Source organism: Sceloporus occidentalis, unplaced genomic scaffold (genome assembly GCF_023333645.1).
Source record: "Sceloporus occidentalis isolate IW3139 unplaced genomic scaffold, rSceOcc1.0.p SCAF_5, whole genome shotgun sequence".
Classification (NCBI taxonomy): Eukaryota; Metazoa; Chordata; class Lepidosauria; order Squamata; family Phrynosomatidae; genus Sceloporus; species Sceloporus occidentalis.
Window position 1 is genome coordinate 143,311,889 of NW_028316985.1, and position 19,474 is coordinate 143,331,362.

At 39.7% G+C, this 19,474-nt stretch overlaps 1 protein-coding gene across 2 annotated transcripts in view; it reads right to left on the reverse strand.

The window, feature by feature from the left end:
* The window catches only part of ARHGAP10 (Rho GTPase activating protein 10), a 130,271-nt gene extending 111,440 nt beyond the window's left edge, over positions 1 to 18,831 (reverse strand). For both annotated transcript variants that reach the window (XM_089525712.1, XM_089525713.1), the window contains exon 1: positions 18,651 to 18,831. In XM_089525712.1, coding sequence (XP_089381838.1) covers positions 18,651 to 18,804 — 154 coding nt within the window. In that variant the 5' untranslated portion in view covers positions 18,805 to 18,831. The remainder of the gene's footprint in view (positions 1 to 18,650) is intronic.
* Positions 18,832 to 19,474: the final 643 nt, after the last annotated feature.

Below are 19,474 nucleotides of genomic sequence, written 5' to 3' on the forward strand. Positions count from 1 at the left end.
CCCCAAAGGCAAATGCAGAATCGTTACCCAAACAGCCAATGTGATCTATATCTGAACTAGCATCTAAACAAAGCGTTAGAAAGGCTTGGGCTCAGAATAGCATGTCACAACCCATGTTGTTACTACTTTCTCAGCAAATGGAATGTTCTTGCCAGTTTGTGAATAGCCAAAGTAAACAAATAAAAAGTATACATTTCACCATGATCTTAAAACACTATAACATGTCATCTTATGTAATTGCCATCATTACAGTATAACTCTTGTAAAAACAGGATTAAATAAGAACTACTTGAGTACAATAGGCTGACTATGAAAAGGGACTCTGTGTGGTACCATAAATAAGGCTAATAATAGTTAGACATCACTTTACCATTCTATTGTTTGCTATGCACCTTTACCATAAACAGATCTAAAGAGTACACAACAGTAAAGAGTTGTATAGCATCATATAGTACTCCAGAATGCTGATACACTAAAGTACGCTTGATTACTTTGACCCAATTTAACTGTACTGTAACCTGTATTTATATAGCAGGCAATTCTGAGGTAAACAGGAGTGGAAGTTCACATGACTATGTCAAACCAAACATGGTTTTAGAGGAACTACTGATAGTGCACAAGGCAGAAAAGATATATACCTCATTCCTTAATCTCCAGTCTCACAATGCTCCCCACAAAGATTCTTATCAATCTACACTTCTCCGTTACTCATGTAAGAAGAAAACAAAAATCCTTCACGAATGACAATGAGCAAAAAAATTAAAAAATGATGAAAGATCTCTGTGTGAGATCTTAGTATGAAACTCCTAACCACTGCAAAAAAAAGTGCTAAATTTCACATATTTACTTATAAGAGTCTGAACTAGAAGCAACACTCCAGGAAACATGGAGGCATATTACATAGTTCAAGTATCCATTCTATGATGCTTTAAAAAGGCATATTCAATGGTACTATGATTTATTTTAAAAGGAAAAAACCCAGAATTGTCAAGATCATAATGTCTTAAATTAACTTGAAGCAACTAGTTAAGCAACTCATTAAATTATTGGCTTGTTGGATTTCCCATAACATTAACTCCTAGATTTCCTGTGCAAAAGGATACAAAAAATTTAGTGCTCAGTCACAGAAAACCATAAAGGTCTGACTGTATGGGACCATTTTAACAATCATAAATAAATACCCTAAAGGCACCAGATCCCATCTGTTCTTGGAAGCAAAGCAGAATCAGTGCTTGGTGCAACAAATATCTGGTGCTGTAAGCTATATTTCAGAAGAAAGAACTGACAAAACCACTTCTGAATATTCCTTGTCTAACCTCTATGAAATTCAACTCATGACTTGAAGGCTCATAAACACCACACACATACATATCCATCTCTGGGTTACTTCAATTCTTTCCTGACCCTTTGCTTCAAAGATTTCCTATGGATTATGTGAAACACAGAGAACAAAATCAGTGAGTCTGTCCATTAGGTTAAGAGACTTAGGGACTATACAGAGAGGCAGCTAAAAGCCACCGGTCTTTGCCCTTGGTTGGTGCCACAGAAGTCACACGCTGCGGCACCGACCTGCTCCCTAAAAAGAAGCCGCTCTAGACAGCTTCCTTGAAGGGGTGAGATAGGCGTTTTGCATGCCATGATATCGCCAGTTCCAGCCAGCGCTCTTTGTGCACGCGGACATCTGTGAGTCATCATGGCGTGTCCCGTATGGACGAGTGTGCGCCAATGTGGTGCATGGGTGACAAAAGTAGGGCTGGGTGCGTGTAACTGCTCAGCCCTATCTAGCCCTACTTTTAGGCCCAGGGCAGCACAAAGTGCTGGTCTGTTTAGGGCCCAAATGTTAAGAGATTTAAACAAAAAGTATTAAGGTAAGATGATTGCAGAGAAATTGATTTGTTAGATCTACAGTCTTTTGAACCTGAAAAGTCACAGAATGAACTTGGGATTCCTAAGCTCCTGCACATAAAATATACGTTCTTCTACTGGTCACAGAAGTTCATAGTTACTGAATGGCAATGGGGAAGCAAAGAGGATTCACAAATTCAGTTGCTCATAAAATATGGTCTGCTTATGTTGAGACACAATCAAAACATTTCTAATTAAGAAGTGTCACTCTATATCTACTATCTGTTCTTTAGCCAGTGATAATGATGTTTAAATGTTTTACCCATCGGATATACTAACTAATGAACATGACATCAAGATAAAGTAAAACACACTAACAGAAATAATAGTACTAACACCAATAAAAACAACATTTATTAACCCCCTTTTCACCAAAAGAAAGGAAGAATGGGCCATATATAGGATGAAATAAATAAAACAGAGAGGAAATGAAAGCATTCTATCCAGAAGAAGTGTGGCTCTGACAGCTGCCATCAGCTATTGTACAAGAAAATTCCAGAATGGTTCCTCCTAAGGTCCTACACTTACCACTTCTGAGATTCCAAGCAAACCCACCCATCCATCCAGTGACTCAGTCTGAAAGTTCAGCAGCTGTTCACATCTTTCTCAATCATGACACTAATAATAGTTTTCAGGAAGCAGCATTCCAATGAGAGCAATGATTAATAACCCTGTGACACGAGAGGTCAATTATCAGAACACCAAAAGAGTAAGAAAGCAGTTTTTCTTTCCATATTAAAAACAACAACCAATGTTTCTAAAGAAATGTAGCAATCTGCCCAGTTCTACTATTTTCCTTAAAGTGATGCTTTACAAAAGGTCCCAGATTCTCCTTCATGCTTTGAAGTAGAAAGCAAATTATTGATAGGGAAAGAGAAAAAATAAGTAAGAAGCAAAGGATGAAGGAAGATAAATTATCTTACATCTGGAGCAAATCCTCTGGTCATAAAACATGAAACATCATGCAAGAAGTTTATGGAATACAAGAACAATCCAAACAGGTCTAGATGCAAAGGTTTCTTCCCTTTTTTATTTAAAGCTTTATTTTTCTTCCCTGTTTTTAAAAGAGGGGTGGTGTTCCTAAAAATAACTATGAAGCAGTTCTCACCTACAAAAGAAAAGGGGTGAGGGAAATACTTTCAGATAGTGTTATCCAATTTCCAATATGAGTCTATTCTTCTTGTATATATACAAATGCTTCTCCACCCCTTCTGGTTTCCACTGGCTGAAATTCAAAGTCCCAGTGAACACAGAATGAGTGATTTCCGAGTAACTTGAAATAAGCCTTCAGAGCAGCTTCAGATGCTTCAAGACATAGGAGAAAATAAGTCTCTGAGTCCTTTTTGTGCTTCACTAGAGCATCTTGTGGTCCAAAAGATCACTGTAGTCATTGGAGCAGCTGTTTCTTTAGGCTGGCCTATTTGTTGCCAGCTAGCTTCCAGCCCTCTGGATGACATAGTTGTTGCCTGCCAACCCCTTCTATAGCTTCCAGCTGTCAGAGCTCCCTGATACATTTGTGCACATCATGCCAGCCTTAGGGACAATGGGACTTGAGGGTCTGCCTTTTTTCTTATCCATGGGAGAATCCAGGACAGATCTCTCATGGATACGAAGGGACAAATGTATTTAATTTTAAAGTGAAATCTGACATGATGAAAGCTAACATGTCTAAGGGCCAGAGCAGAAAGACAGAAAAAAGCTGCTTGATCCTGCTTTTTCCCAAAGCAGGCTGAACCCTTGCTGCCCACATGGCCCACTCCCAAGGTAGGCTGAATGCACACGGCCCAACCATGTGGCGTATGGCAAAGCATCAAGCTGCACCGCTGGGTAATTTTTTTTTGGGGGGGTGTTGTCTCCATACATGCACACCTTCATATCAACACATTGCTGGTGACCCCCAACTACCTCCTACATCAGCCCAGATGGCATCCCACTGGATGGCCATAACTTTGATCAGCCACACAGTTGCACAGGTGATGTTCCACCTATACAGGGCATTGGTGCATCAGTGTGTGAATGATACACTGGCAAAGCATAATCGTGGAGGCCCCCCATATGTCCCCTTCACCCAATGCCTCTCTGTTAGACTGTCTGGTTTGTGTATGTGGTAATTACATCCATTGGAGTTGTCGCACATTCATTTCTTTGCTTTCCCGTAGCCCTGCGCTCATGTCAGGGTGTTTATATGTAGACGTGAAGATGCACATCTTCCATGCTAAGATGAACTATTCAGAGTTCTTTTGCTCCATTTTTTAACCCCGGAGCATGATACAGTCTTGTTTTTGCCTGCTTTGGAGGCATTCGAAGAGGTTCAAAACGGCTTTTTGCCCATCTGTTCCTACGTTTGTACTTAACCTTTCAAAAGTAACAGTTATGACTAATATATTAAAACTTGATTTCCAACAAAAAAAAAGCTGACTTCTGAGATAGCCTCTTGTATATGGCAAATGTCACAGGTCACTTTGGTTAGTTGTGAGAGGGACAGATACTAAAACTACTTTGCAAACCACCTACCATATTATAGATTTGGGACTCAGAGAACTGGAAGTTAAATGACTGCAGGCCAGAAGACACTGCACAGTGAGACTATGAATCACCACCTGACTAGAATCCACCACTCTGCTTCAGGGTGAATAACAACCGATGATTAAAAACAATCTGATTTTTAAACTATTTTTTTATTTAATAGCACTGGATATATGTGATACTAGTATAAATAGTATGATAAAAGAATTTATATTCCAGATGATTTTGTTCATAATTAAATTAAATCTTTACTTTATCCAGTTCACCCAAATTTCTCTCACTGATGTATGTATTTGCATTCTCCCAGGCCTCAGATCAAATGAGTGGTAGCTTTATTGGCCAACCAAAAGGCACAAAAAACTTTGCTTAAAATATTTTGTGCATTTTAGTTGCCCAATAAAGATAATAGTTTGTGGATTTTGTTGTATTTTACTGCATGGCCAACATGGCTACTCCTGAATATGGTTCTAGATGAAATGAGACACACTTAACTAAACTAACCAGAGAGCTCAGAGAGCTCTGGTGCCACAATAATCCTGGTGTTCCCAAGATTTCCTAGCACTGAGCCAGAGCAGTTACAGTGATCTCAAATTGGATTGTTTCTGCAGTGTGTTTTGGAGCTATGTCACTTAGGGGCAATCAACTAAAAAAATTACAATGCTGAAACTGCAAAAATGGTAAAAATGAATGGTCCATTCAATATGTTAGCAATAAATACGATGAAATAGTATTTTACTAGTGGGTTCTTCCCTTCTAACTCCATCCTCCATCACTGTCACAAAAAAAGGAAGGGACCATTTAAAGAATGGGTAGAAAAACTTCACTTCTCCAGATGTTGGTCAACTACTCTGCTTATCATATATTACCAATAAGCAGACAGACTAAGGGTAATGGAAATATAGAGGGATAGAGTTCAACAATATCTGCAGGTTCACAGATTTCTCAACCTATTTTAAACAGATGTTTATTGCTAACAACTCACACATATTTCCAACTTGACAAATAAGTTATAATTGTTTGAAGAAGCTATATATTCCATTAAAAGATATATTATTGTTATTATTTACTGTATTTTTGTTCAATATGCAAACAATTATTTCTCCCAAAGTAGCTCACATCAACAGAAAACTGAGAAAGACCTTCCTGTCAGTCTTACATACTAAAGCAATTAACAAGAAAATAAGAACACAGAGGAAAAGAGGAGGGAGGTTAGTTCATCAAACAAGGTAATAAACTGTCAGCAAGGATTTTTAAAGATTGTATAAGTCTATTTCTGTAAATTCACATTAGTTTCAGTGTGTATTCACAATTTAAATAAAGTGGATAATATGAAAGTATTAAAATGTTTGCTGTAAATGGTTAGCATGCACGCTGTGCCCATTTCTTGAGAAGCCAGATCTGGCCACAGTAAAACTTGATTATGCCCCATTTGGATTATTGTAATGGGCTCAACATGAGGCTGCCTTTGGAAACCACTTTGGTAGGTTCCAAATCCTACAGCTAGACTGTTGACCATGGCTGGTTATAGGGGGCATATAACTCACCACACCTTCACTGATGCTGGTCCATTTCTGGGCACAATTCAAAGTGCTGGTTTTGACCTATAAATCTTATACGGCTTAGGTCCAGACTGTCTGAAAGTCCATATATCCCTATACAAATCCACCTGCATTTTAAGATATTTGGGGAAGGTCTTTCTTTCCACCCACACTCCCATCCGCTGGTGAGAACAGGAGAGAGATCCTTCCAAGTGACTGCTCATAGGTTTTGGAACTCACTACATCTTTCTGTTGTCCTTTTGCAAGCAGGTAAAGACCTTCTTGTTTAAACGGGATTTCAGCCTGTGCTGACCAGGGTGCAGTAAGATGAAATTGGGTGTGCTGTTTTAATTTGCGATGTGTACTTTACATATTTTAATTGTTTAATAATTTTAATGCTTTAAAACCTGTTTTAACTGAATGTACTATTTAATGCTTTTAAAACATTTAAACCTCATATGGTTTTAGATGGCCTGTTTTATTTACATCATGAGCCACTCTGACTCCCATTCCAGAGATGAGTGGGATGTTAAATAAATAAATAAGTGTTAAAGAACAACCATAACTGGTAGCTAATTATAGACTAACAAATTGTATTAGCTTTGGACAGCATTGGACTCTCTTTTCTTAGGGGTGTTTGTTGGCAAGCTCTCAAAAATGCTTTAGCAAGTTTCCTACATTGGCTGGGGATAAGGCTCAATGTCTTGTGGGGGTTTCTTCAAACTCATGCATTTCTACCATGACATCTGTTTTCATGGACAATGTCCAATTCAGATGCATAAAGCAGACAGCTACCACTATGGTTATGTCACAATAAAATGTCTTATTTATTAAAGCACCTTGCTACAACAAACTAATATGATTACCTCTCTCAATTTGTTAGTAGTAAAGTTTCTCTTAAGAGCAGGGTGGCAATTTTACGGATTGTATGTGTACTGACAGAACCTCCAATACAGCTCTAAGTGTCTCCAGACTCTCCTAGCACCAAAATAAAATAAAATAATTGAGAATCAGACTCTCAGAAGACTCCAAGAGAGCCACTTCTCCCATTTTAAGCCCACTATCCCCCTCTGACATTTTGGAGGCCCAAAATAGTCTCCCCGTCTTAAAAACAGATGTGCCCACCTTCTGGTTTTCAAACACTTCTACTGTGTGTGGACAGCCCATAACAGTCTGTGGGACTTGAAAATGGGATACGTATGGTCCCTCTACAGCTGACCACTTCTGAAGCAGAGAAAGGTAAACTCCAATAGATAAGTCCCTAACTAAAAGTTAGTGGTAGATAATTGCTGCTGATTCAGAACTGTAAAATTCTTAGGAAAAGAGTTTTGTCTATCTCCTAAGTAAATATATACACAGTAAAACCTCCATTGCATATGCCATGTAATCAGTGCCTTTCCTCATTACGTTCATTCTTTGGATTCTCTACCAGTAAAAGTTAATTTTAAAAAAAATCCAAAAAACCCACCTCCTTCATTCCAGAATCTGATTCCCTCAAATAGTATGAAGGATGGGGACAGAGAAATATTTTATTGAAGATATTATAACAACAGACTTGCTCCTTTTCTAGTTTGTGAACTTTTACCAGAAACTACTTTTTTTTCTTTTTCAAAGGGAAAAAGAAAACCGAGAAACTAATGTTAATTTCTGCACATGGCAGGTGCATCCTCAAATGCAAGCTATTTATCATCCCGCATAATATAGCTCAGTTTTATGCTATTATTTTCACTCAAATCAAGCAAGAACTGTACTCTTACCAAATTGTAAACATTACGATTTAGCTACAAAAAAATTCCTGAATACTATATGATAAAAACTGGGGGGTGGGGGTGGGGGGGGGCCATGTTTGCCAATTTGATTTCCGTGGAGGAAAGACAGGATATAAAAGTAACAAACAAACAAAATAAATAAATAATGAGCAGTGATATTTTAAAACATTTGCTATTCCCTCAGGTCAACTTGCATTCCACAGTCCAAACAGCAGTAAGTCCGGATATTTATTTTGCTTCGTGGAAAATTGTAAGGAAATGGCTTCAGGTGTTGTTGCTGTGTTATTAGATAGTCCTCATTTAAACATCAAATTAAATAGCAAGTATTTAAATGTACTCCAAGTCTTTGCAGAGATTATTCAAGGTCTCTACAGTGACTTGCACCACAGTGATTTCCTATGTCCAGTGATTTCCAATTTGCTCTTTTACTTGACTGCTCCTTTTTAAGAATAGATTAATTCAGTTGTTGTGTACATTCAAGTATCTTCTGCATTATGGTGACCCTAATGTGAAGTTATCATGGGATTTTCTTGTCAAGATTTTTTCATAGGTTTACCTTTGCTTTCTCCTGTCTGAAGCTGAGAGAGGGACTTGCTAAAGGTCACCCAATGGGTTTTCATGGCTGAACGGGGATTTGAATCTTGCTCTCCAGAGTCATATTCCAATGCTCCAGCCATGGACCAAATTCACATCTACCTACCTCTTAAATTTATCTTTCCAAAATATCTATACAAAAGTTAAAGCAGTTTAAATATTAAGCAAACACTTTAGTTTTACTTATCTCTTGAAGAAAGGTATTCTTCAGTTGTAAATCCTTTTGTCAACACAAAAAAAATTACAGTCGTGTAACCCAGAGATTTACCTCTGGATGAGAATTTGTTAATGTAACATTTTCATGGATCCACAAGTGTTTATTTTCTTTACTATTTTCAAGGATATCTGTAATCCTCCAGCTATTGTTGAACTGAAGCGCCATTTATTCCTCACTACTGGGGTGGACAACTATGGCCTTTGGGTTGGACAACTGCTGACTAGAATTAATGAGAGCTACACTTAGTAAATGTACAAAGATCCAAAGTTACTACTGCTTGCATAACCCATTGGCCAACACTCAATGCAGCATGGATGATGAGCCCAAACAGTCTTAGAACTACAGAACGGCAATCATCCCCACAGCGTGATGCATAGATGCTCTACACAGCTTGAAAGTGGAGCACTCATTTCTGTCACCATCCCCATCTTTTAGAACAGGTAAAAGAGCAGAGTTAATCTGAATCAATACGAATTTCAGAGCCATCTGAAGCACCTCCAAAACAACTCTACTGTGACATCTAATGCCACCTTTACAGTTTTAAGACTGCAAGCAGGGCAGGAGCTTATCCATAATGTATTTGGAGTACTTCAGAGCAGTGCTACTCAAAGTGGTGGTTCATGGAGTAATGATGTTCCCTCAGTCATCAGCTGCCAGTCTCCTGAGAGTTTCCAAGAAAAAAAGAAACAACTGTAGAGAATTGGCACATGTGCTACCAGTCCCTAGGCGGGGAAATTGCCAGTCTCTCACATATACTGTAGATTAAAGAGCATTGTTTAAGATGTTCTGCAGAGTCAAAGACTAGCTATTCTTCCTCATGAGCTTAGAAATGGGAAGAGGTTGGGTTCATCCAGACTTCTTGCTGGGCTTTAAACCTCAGTGTAACAGGGACAAAATCCTTGTCCTTCCTCAACTGGGCACAGCTGCAGGCATTCATAAAATTTTGGTTGGCTACCAAGGACAGTTTCCAAACTCCTAAACACTTATTATTTTTATTAAAGATAGGCCGCACCTTCTTAAAATGGAGAAAGCAATGGAAAATTGAGCTTCCACATATTGCATTTTATCTGTTAATCAGTTCTTGACATTTAGTTTTCTCAAGAAGCATGTAAATATTCAGTTAGTGGATAATATTCAACTTATAACAATTGTGATCCAGCAAGACTCCGACATCTCTCTGGAAGAACAAACACAACTGAAACGGATTGCAGTCTCTAACATCTAAGAACTGTGGACCATTTTCCAGAAAGAAACAGAAGCATAAAAAACTTCAAAGAAAATAAGGGCAGGAAAATCAGCATCAGATAGGGGTGCATCTACACTGTAGAAATAATGCCTTTTGACACCACTTTAACTGCCATGGCACCATCTTATAGAATTCTGGAATTTGTAGTTTTGTGAGACACCTGGACAGAGAAAGCTAAAGACCTTGTTAACTACAAATCCCAAGTTTCCATAGAATAGAGCTACAACACTTAAAGTGGTGTAAAAACTGCATTATTTCTACAGTGCAGATGCATCCTACATTGCTCTGAAAATAATGGGCTTCATATTATTTGTGAATAATTTTATCTGGATTTGAACCACCATACATAGTGCTTGATATGCTACTATTAAAAATGCTTGTTAAAAAATGATACCTGTACTACTGTATACTAGTCCTCTCATGTCAGTTTCATTCTCTCATGAGTATTTGTTTTAGCAACTATTTTCAAGAATAAGAAAAGGTTAAAAGTTCTATATGAATCACAGAGGAAGTTTTTAAGACAAGGGTGTAAAAACAAGCAATTTTGGACCCTTAAGGACTTAAAACACAGTGAAAACTCCAGTTTCTATTCTTCTCATGTATTAATAAATGCTACACCAGTGATGGCGAACCTATGGCATGTGTGCCAGAGATGGCACTCAGAGCCCTCTCTGTGTGCACACATGCTGTCGCCCTAGCACAGAGTTTGCCAGAGTTTCTTACTAGAAAGCCAGAGGGATGTGGCACTTTGCAATAAATAAGAGGGGTCTGGTTTGCAGTTTGGGCACTTCATCTGTAAAAGGTTCACCATCACTGTGCTACACTATATAAGCAAGTTCAATTACCAGAGTATTAACAGAATAGCCTAAATGTTTTTAAAGCTATTTATTTTTAAAAGAAGATCTTGTTTGCTTTTTCCTTGTCAGAATTTCCTTGGAATTGTTATGTCAACAATATGAATAACTATGAAACTGCACATGTACTTCTGCATATATTTTTATATAAAACGTGTTGTTGCTCTCTGCCTCCAAGTCGTTCCTGACTTACGGTAACCTTAGGATGAACCTATCATGGGATTTTCTTTGCAAGATTTGTTCAAAAGAGGTTTGCCACTGCCATCCTCTGAGGCTGAGAGAGTGTGACTTGCTCAGTATCACCCAGTTTGTTTACATGATCGAACTGGGATTTGAACCCTGGTCTCCAATGTTCAAACTATTACATCACACTGGCTCATAAAACTTTACGTTGCCTTTTTCTGAATTCAAGTTTCTTTCAGTTACAAATACATTCAACTCAGGAGCAAGTGTGATGTAGTAGTTTGTAATACAGAAGGACTTACTTACAAACAGACATTCTTTTTAGATTCAAGCACATTTCATGTAAGAGCCTTTTGCAAAACAATTCTATGGAAAATGTGCTATGAATAAATAACATCCTTTACTATTTCAAATAGTAATAACTTCACTCTTCTGCTAGACATATTGTTTAACCACATATGAACCAGAGACCAGAACACAAAAAAGTCAGTGTTTGATGAAAGATCCTAAACACTGTCTTTTCAATGACTGACCCAAACATATGAGAACTTAATCACACAAGTTTTATATGGCTATACTGTTTGAATTCATTTTCTCTCTTCTTTTTCCCCCCATGCGTTACTCCTTCATTCTGGCTAGTATTTTCTTCGGTTTACTGTAATCCAACCACAAAAAATCGCCATACACATCAAATCAGGCTGAAGACCAGCAATTTAATTATGTACATCAGATTACACTGAAACAATGTCAACAAATACCAAGGATACTTTCCCCGTATGAGAGGGACCCATTCTTTGGAAGCCAAGCATACTCAAAATGCAGTTCTGGTTGTTTATTCTAACACACACAATGCATCCAGAATTTACAAACAGAATTCATGAGAATTCTGGATTGCTGAGGATGAGTTAGTAGGCTGCTGCAAGCTTGCTATTCACTCCTACCTTCAGCTGACTAATTGTTCCAACTTCAAACCTTTGATTTTTTGTTTATTTATCATGATCTACAAACTCATGCTTTCATGCAATCAAAGAACTGGAAGGTGTCCCAAGGCCCATCTAATGCAAGAACTCACTGCTAAAGCATCCCTGTGAAGTGGTCATTTAATCTCAATTTAAAAACCTCCAATGAAGGACAATCTCTCTCCTTCTAAGGTAGTTTATTCCACTGACAAACAGCTCCAAGTGTCAGAAAGGTCTTCCTAATGTTTAGTCAGAATCTCTTCTCTTGTTCTATGAATCCATTAGTTTTTAGGGCTTCTTCTCTGGAGCAGCAGCAAACAGTGCTAGGGAAGCCTGGGAATTGTAGTTTAATGTGGCACCAGAGCTCTAGGACAGAGAAGGGAAAATATCTAGAATTCTGTAGCATTGAGCCAGGGCAGTTAAAGTGATCTCAAGTGGGATTATTTCTGCAGTGTGTTTTAGACCATAGTTGTCTAGATGAAGACTAACCAAAGCAGAACAGCGTGGGACTATTAATTCCCTTGATTTGGACACTACATTCCTGTTGAGGCAGTCTAAAATTGCACTGGCTTTTTTTGCTACTGAATCACACTGTTGACCTACTGTAAGTTACACATATGATCTAACAAGACCCCAAGATTCTTTTTACATAGATTAATGTAAAGCCAGGTATTCTGTATTTTTTGTTATGCATCTGGTTTTTTTCCTGCCCAAATACAATACTTTATATTTATCCTTACTGATACTGATTTTGTTCATTTTGAATCCTGAGACTGTCTACTCAGGTATTAGCTACCTCTGCTAGTTTGGTGTCATCTGCAAATTTAATAAGAAAGCCCCCTTTTCTATTATCCAAACCAATTATAAAGATGTTGAACAACACCAGGCCCAGCACAGAACCTTGAGGTATCCCATGACATTTCTCCTCAGGATGACAAGGGACCATTAATAAGAATTCTTTCATTTCAATCCATAACCCAGCTATAAATCAATTGCAGTAAAATCATCTATATCTTACTCTAAGCACAGCATTCCCCTCATCTATCAGGCTTGTAACTCAATTGAAAAAGAGGTAAGATTACCTTAGCACAGCCTTTCTCAAATAGTGGGGCAGGCCCCCCGGGGGGGCGCGAGGCTCTGTTATGCAGAGGTGTACTTATAACAATTTTATAGACAAATGATACTATTTACAGTCGCGCGGGGGGCGCAAAATGGTTTCTTCTTCCTGGGGGGGCATGACAGAAAATAATTGAGAAGCACTGCCTTAGCATGAATTATTTTTGATAAAACCATGCTGGTGCTTAGTAGTCACAGCATTCTTTTATCACAGATATACTGTTTAATTATCCCTTCTAGAATCTTTCCTGGCATCACCATCAATTATTATTATTATTATATTATTATTAAGCTATATTTATAAGGCACTGTAAATTTACACAGCGCCATACATACAATCAATTAAAAACAGAATAGAATAAACCTGTCTAAGATGTACATTCTACAAAATTAATTTAACATAATACATATTAATACGTATTACCATTAAATAATAAAATACAGTGCTACCTTGGGTTACGAAATTAATTCGTTCCGCGGCGCCGTTCGTAACCCGATACATTTCGCAACCCGAAAAGGCTTTCCGTTAGCGCTGGAAAGCCGCTAGCCGCGCTTCGCATTTAAATTTCGCGCCGAAATGAATTTCGTAACCCGAAAAATCTTTCGTTACCCGGAACAGTTTTTTCCAATCTAACTTTTTCGTACCCCGGAACTTTCGTAACGCGATCAATTCGTATCCCGGGGTACCACTGTATAGCAAGCTGACAGGTTAATAATTGTGTAAGTTCTCTCCCCCCACCCCTTCTAATAATAGGGACAACAATTGCCCACAATTTACAGGGTCCTAATTTGATCTCCAAGAATTCTTAAAGCGATCTGAGCATCACAAAATACCCGATTACATCGGTAAGCTTCATTAGTAGGTCTGAATGCAGTTCATCTGGTTCTAAATATGTGAATTCATTTAAGGCAGGCAGACGTTCTTGTAGCACCTCTACCTTTTTTGGCTGCAGCCCCCTCACTCCATTATTTAGTCTATTTTAACCACACAGCTAACAGTTTGCTTAGGTATTGCAAACAGGAGCATGCAAGCAGCATGCAATAACATGTTGCTTGTCTAAGGTAAACTAGAGTCCCCAGAGGATCCTGGTTTGCTGTGATGTCTGAATCCAATCACTCCATCCCACAACACCTGTTATACTTGAGCCATGCCACTCCAGTAGTTCATAAACACACAGCCACTCTAAGAAGACTCAACAAGAAGATCATGAAAATTTCACACCACTATGAAGATATGGAAGACCTACTTTTATTGATCACTGAATGTTATCTTGCATTCCCCAAGGCTTATTATGAACGTAAGCATGTGCTAGCAGAAAATAGCAAAGACTTGATATGATTACTGAAGAAAGCCAAAGAGGAAAGTGCAAAGGCAGGTTTAGAGTTGAATGTTAAGAAAACAAAAATAATGACCACAGATGATTTGACATAACTTTAAAGTAAATGAAGACACTGAAATAGTGAAAAAATTTTCACATCTTGTCTCAGTCATTAATCAGAATGGAGACTGCAGTCAAGAAATCAGAAAAAGACTTGGACTTGGAAAGGCAGATATGAAAGAACTAGACAAGATCCTGAAGTGTAAAGATATATACAGTAATTGAATATTAAAATTAAGATTGTCCATTCCATTATATAGACCTGAACAAGGTTGTAGAGAACTAGATGACTTGGAGGTCTCTCATTCATAGGGTTGACATACATCAAAGTTGACTTGAAGACAGTTAAAAGCAAAACATGCACTTAGGATGGGACATCATATGTCTGGAAGACACTGAATATGAACAGAAGTGATCTTGAGGGGCATAGTATCTGTCCCTCCCATCTGGTCCATATTGATAAAAATATAGAAGGCAATTAAAAAACAGAACTCTTCTCTTCCCTACTGATTTACTGCAGTTTATATCAACTGTTGATACAACATCCTCCTAGTTTAAGAGCATATTAAAATATGTGTACATGAATTCAATGGATTTGTGGGCAATGCAAACTAAATTCCAAAATGTTATGTTATGTGCACATTCCTAAAACTCTGTTTACATTAACAGTGTTTCATGTCCACTGCTGACATGATAGAAATATTTGAAAGATTTTTAAAAAGCCACAAAGCCTATTAAATGAACCACATTTTGCATACATATCAGCCTCTTAAACATTGCTTAACACACACCAGAACGACGACCAGCAATTACTGCTGGGACAATTCTAAGTCTGTTTAATGAAACAGGAAAGGGATTTGATACTAGAAAGCTAGCAGCTGAAATACAGCTAACCAAAGGTTTAATAGATTTTTCCTCACATTTTCCAAAAGAAAGGCAGCTTGAAATGTCACCTGTTAAAAACATTTCCCAGCCAAAACTGATGCCATAAAAAAGGCTGGTATGCAAAATCATGTTGTCAGCAGGAACTTATTCCTTTTTATGGGAATTCTTTTCAGTCTTTCTAAATCTTGTGTTCCAAGCTCAGAGTAGCATTTGTGCCGGGGAACGTTTTATTTATATCACAAGAGTGAATGCAATTCCACTTTACACGTTATGGAAACCTCTTAGATGGAGGAGAGGTTACTTACTCTTTCGCAATTGAAAGCAGACTTGTTACTGAGCTCAGGGTGTGTGGGTGCGACAAAGAAACGCTGAAGTGTTTGATCGCCAATGTAAAGGAAGAGCCAGCGTGGTGGTTTGGGCGTTGGACTATGACTCTGGAGAGCAGAGTTCAATTCACAGCTTGACCATAAATGAAATCCACTGGGTGATCTTGGCCAAGTCACACTTTCTCAGCCTCAAAAGATGGCAATGTCAAACCCCTCTGAAAAAACTGGTCAAGAGAAAACTCTGTGATAGGATCACTGTAAGTCAGAAACGACTACAGCCGTATCCACACTACAGAAATAATCCAGTTTTATATCACTCTAACTGCCATGATTGTGCTATGGAATTCTGGGAGTTGTAGTTTTGTGAGACATTTAGCCTTCTCTGTCAAAACGCTCCGGTGCCACAGCAATAGACAATTCCCAGAATTCCATAGCACTGAGCCATGGCATTTAAAGTGGTGTCAAATTGGATTATTATTGTCCTAATAAAGGTTATTACTAAATATGACTACTGTATTTATGTGTTTTTAATTGTGTTTTGTACTGAAAGCCACCAGGGGCCTTTGGGCAAGTCACACGCTCTCAGCCTCAGGGGAAAGCAATGGCAAACCCCCTCTTAACAAATCTTGCCAAGAACACCTTGTGATAGGGTTTACAAACATAAGTCAGGAAGGCTTTGTAGGCACAGAAAAACACACATCCTGCCTCAAGCCTTGGTGTGAGTGGAAAGAAATAAAAAGTATTGCTGTTATTGCTTTGTTGTTGTTGTTCTGTTGTTGTTACTACTACTACCACTACTACTACAGAAGTCTGAATTCCAAAGGCATCAGAAGTAGACTTACTGTATATACTCAAACATGTATAAGTCTAGAAATGTTAATCAAACAATTGACTCCAAAAACCTGAGTGGGCTTATCCATGGGTCAGTGTAAGTACTGTACTGTACTTTAATTCTTACAAAAAAGGAACCATCCCCTGGTGAAAGGCAAGAGTGTCATCTGTTCTGGAAGCACTCACACTCCCTTTATACTCTCATCCATGAAGCCTTTAGTATGAGCACAAACAGTTATGCTTGCTGGAATTTTCTTAAGTTTTCTGGCACTATTTTCCTTTGCATCCTTTGTTAGATGCCCCAGGTTACTGTATCCTTGACTTACCCACAAGTCCTATCTAAATCCATAATTTTGGCCCCAAAACCTACCTCGACTTATACATGAGGTCAATTTAGAGTCAAGTATATATGGTAAGTCTACAAAAGCTCATGCTGCCAAATTCTTTCCTGGAGGCCCAAAACACACTGCAGAAATCATCCAGTTTGAGACCGCTTTAACTGCCCTGGCTCAATGCTAGGGTCTTCTGAGAACTGTAGTTTTGTGAGGCGTTTAGCTTTCTCTGTAGAGAGCTCTGTGCCACAATAAACCACACTTCCCAGGATTCCCTAGCACTGAGCCAGGGCAGTTAAAGTGGTCTCAGACTGGAGTGTGTTTTGGACCTATAGTCTAGGAAAGCTCATGCTGCCTACTTCTTTCTTTCAGTTATGTCCAAAACACACTGCAGAAATAATCCAGTTTGAGACTGCTTTAACTGCCCTGGCTCAGTGCTAGGGAATCCTGGGAAGTGTAGTTTATTGTGGCACCAGAGCTTTCTACAGTGAAAGCTAAACACCTCACAAAACTACAGTTCCAGAATTCCCTAGCATTGAGCCAGGGCAGTTAAAGCAGTCTCAAACTGGATTATTTCTGCAGTGTGCTTTGGAGGTGTTACAAGTTTTCTCTAAATACTGATTTAAGTCTGAGGAATAGACTTTTCCTCCAAAGAAAGTCCCTGACCAGCTCTAGCAGACTTTGTACCTCTGCAGCGGCCCCAGCCTGGAAACCCTAAACGGTTTGCAAGACGCCCTTTCCTTCCTTTGCAAGGAGCAGGAGCCCAACAAGTCGCAGACCTTGTAGGGACAAGGACTCCGAGCCTCTTCTGGTATGTGTTAAGCTCAGCCATCCATATGCCTCTCTCTCACACACAACCACAACAACCACAACCACCATCACGACTCCAGGGTGGCCAGATGTCCTAAACGCAGAGGAGGGCATGCAAGAGAAAAATGTAGGACATTATAAAACAAAGCTAAGGCCATTCATATAAACACTCCCTGAGCATTTCTAAAGAGCAGGGTACAAATGCAATTAATAATCATAATTAATTCTAAATTCATGCTTCTCAGTCGTGCTCCAAATGGAGGACATTTTGGAAATGAGATTGAAATGGAGGACACGTCCTGGAAAAGGAGGACCTCTGGACATTTTGGAATTCCTCCTGGACTGAAGGTTGAAATGCAGGACATGTCCTGAAAATGGAGGACCACTTGTCACACTGCTTATTAATAGTTCATCCTTAAGCCATTCAGGAAGGAGGCTTGGGACTCTATGTCTCTATCTAGTTACACTACTACAGTTTTGTTTTTTGGTTCTCAGGACCTAAGTCTCAACATAGTTATATTACTACAGTTTTGTTTGTTTTGGTTCTGAGAAGGTTTGCCCACTGCCTTCCCCTGAGGCTGAGAGTCTGTGACTTGCCCAAAGCAGGGTGACCTCGCCACCAAGGAGGACAAGGCTCTGCAAAATGGAGGACATGGCCAATTAAAAACACTAAAAGCACTCATGTAAATATAAATTCATGCTTCTAGGTCCTGCTCAAAATGGAGGGAATTCTGGTATCCCTCCTCCTGGGCAGATTGAAAGGGAGGGAGGGAGGGCAGGTCCTGGAAAAGGAGGGCGTCTGGTCTCTCTGGTTCAGAGGTGTGCCATTGCTTTTCCCTGAGGCTGAGAATAGGCGACTTGGCCAAAGCAGAGGGACCAGATGCCCCAGTTATGCTCAGAATGGAAACTGCTTTGAAATGCCTTCTAAAGAGAAGGTTGGCCATGCTCAAAATGGAGGGCGTTTTGGAAGTCCTCCTGGACAGGAGCCTGGAATGGAGGGCAGGTCCTGAAAAAGGAGGGCTTCACCCTGAAAATGGAGGACAGTTTGGCATTCCTCTTGGAGAGGAGGACGTGTCCTGGAAAAGGAGGACAGCTGCTCAGCCTGACCATGGAGGCTATTTGGGCATTCCTCCTCCTGGAGGGCGTGCCCTGGAAAAGGAGGACTCCTGCTGCTACTCACTCTTTGTGGCGGCGATGAGGCTCTTTCCGTCCTTGAGGAGCTCCTTGATGAACTTGTTGGTCTTCTCCAGCTCGGCCTCGTGGGCCCGGACGCTCTCGCGGAACCAGGGGCTGTCCAGGTAGCACTCGCTGAACTCCAAGGGCTGCAGCCCCATGGCTGCTGCCAAGGGAGGAGGAGGAGGAGGAGGAGGAGAAGGGAGACGGAGGACGGAGGGGGAACGGGTCCTCCTTAAAGCATGGAGGGACCCATTCGACGACTGAAGAGAAGATGGAGGAAGAAAGGAAGGAGAGGACAAGGATCAAGAGGATTCCCCCGCAGCTGGGCGGGAAAGAAGAAGAAGAATTACAAGCAGCACCAGGCGGATGTCTGTCTGGCTCTCCTCCTCCTCCTCCTCCTCCTCCTCCTCAGCCCCGCCGACTCGGCGTCTCCGCCCCACAACTAGGCCAGGCCCAGGCCCGCCTCCCCCTCAGCATCATCCCGCCTGGCCTTCTCGCTTTCCCGCAGGAGAGGAGCCCCGGCCTTTCCTAGGAAGGATGGCCGCCTCCTCCCAGGGCGAGAGGAGCAGGGCCAAGGCGCCTCAAGGTGGAAGGGGAAAAAACATATTATTATTATTATTATTATTATTATTATTATTATTATTTATATACCGCCTTTCCAAAGGGTCAAGGCGGTTTACAACATTACATAAGCAATTGCATAAAATACATAAATTATATATATATACACATATATATGATAAACACTCATATGGAGGACAACCTCCTGGACAGAAATGGAGGGACCTTTATTCCCAAGGCCCCTTCTCTATTCTGAAAGCAAAAAAA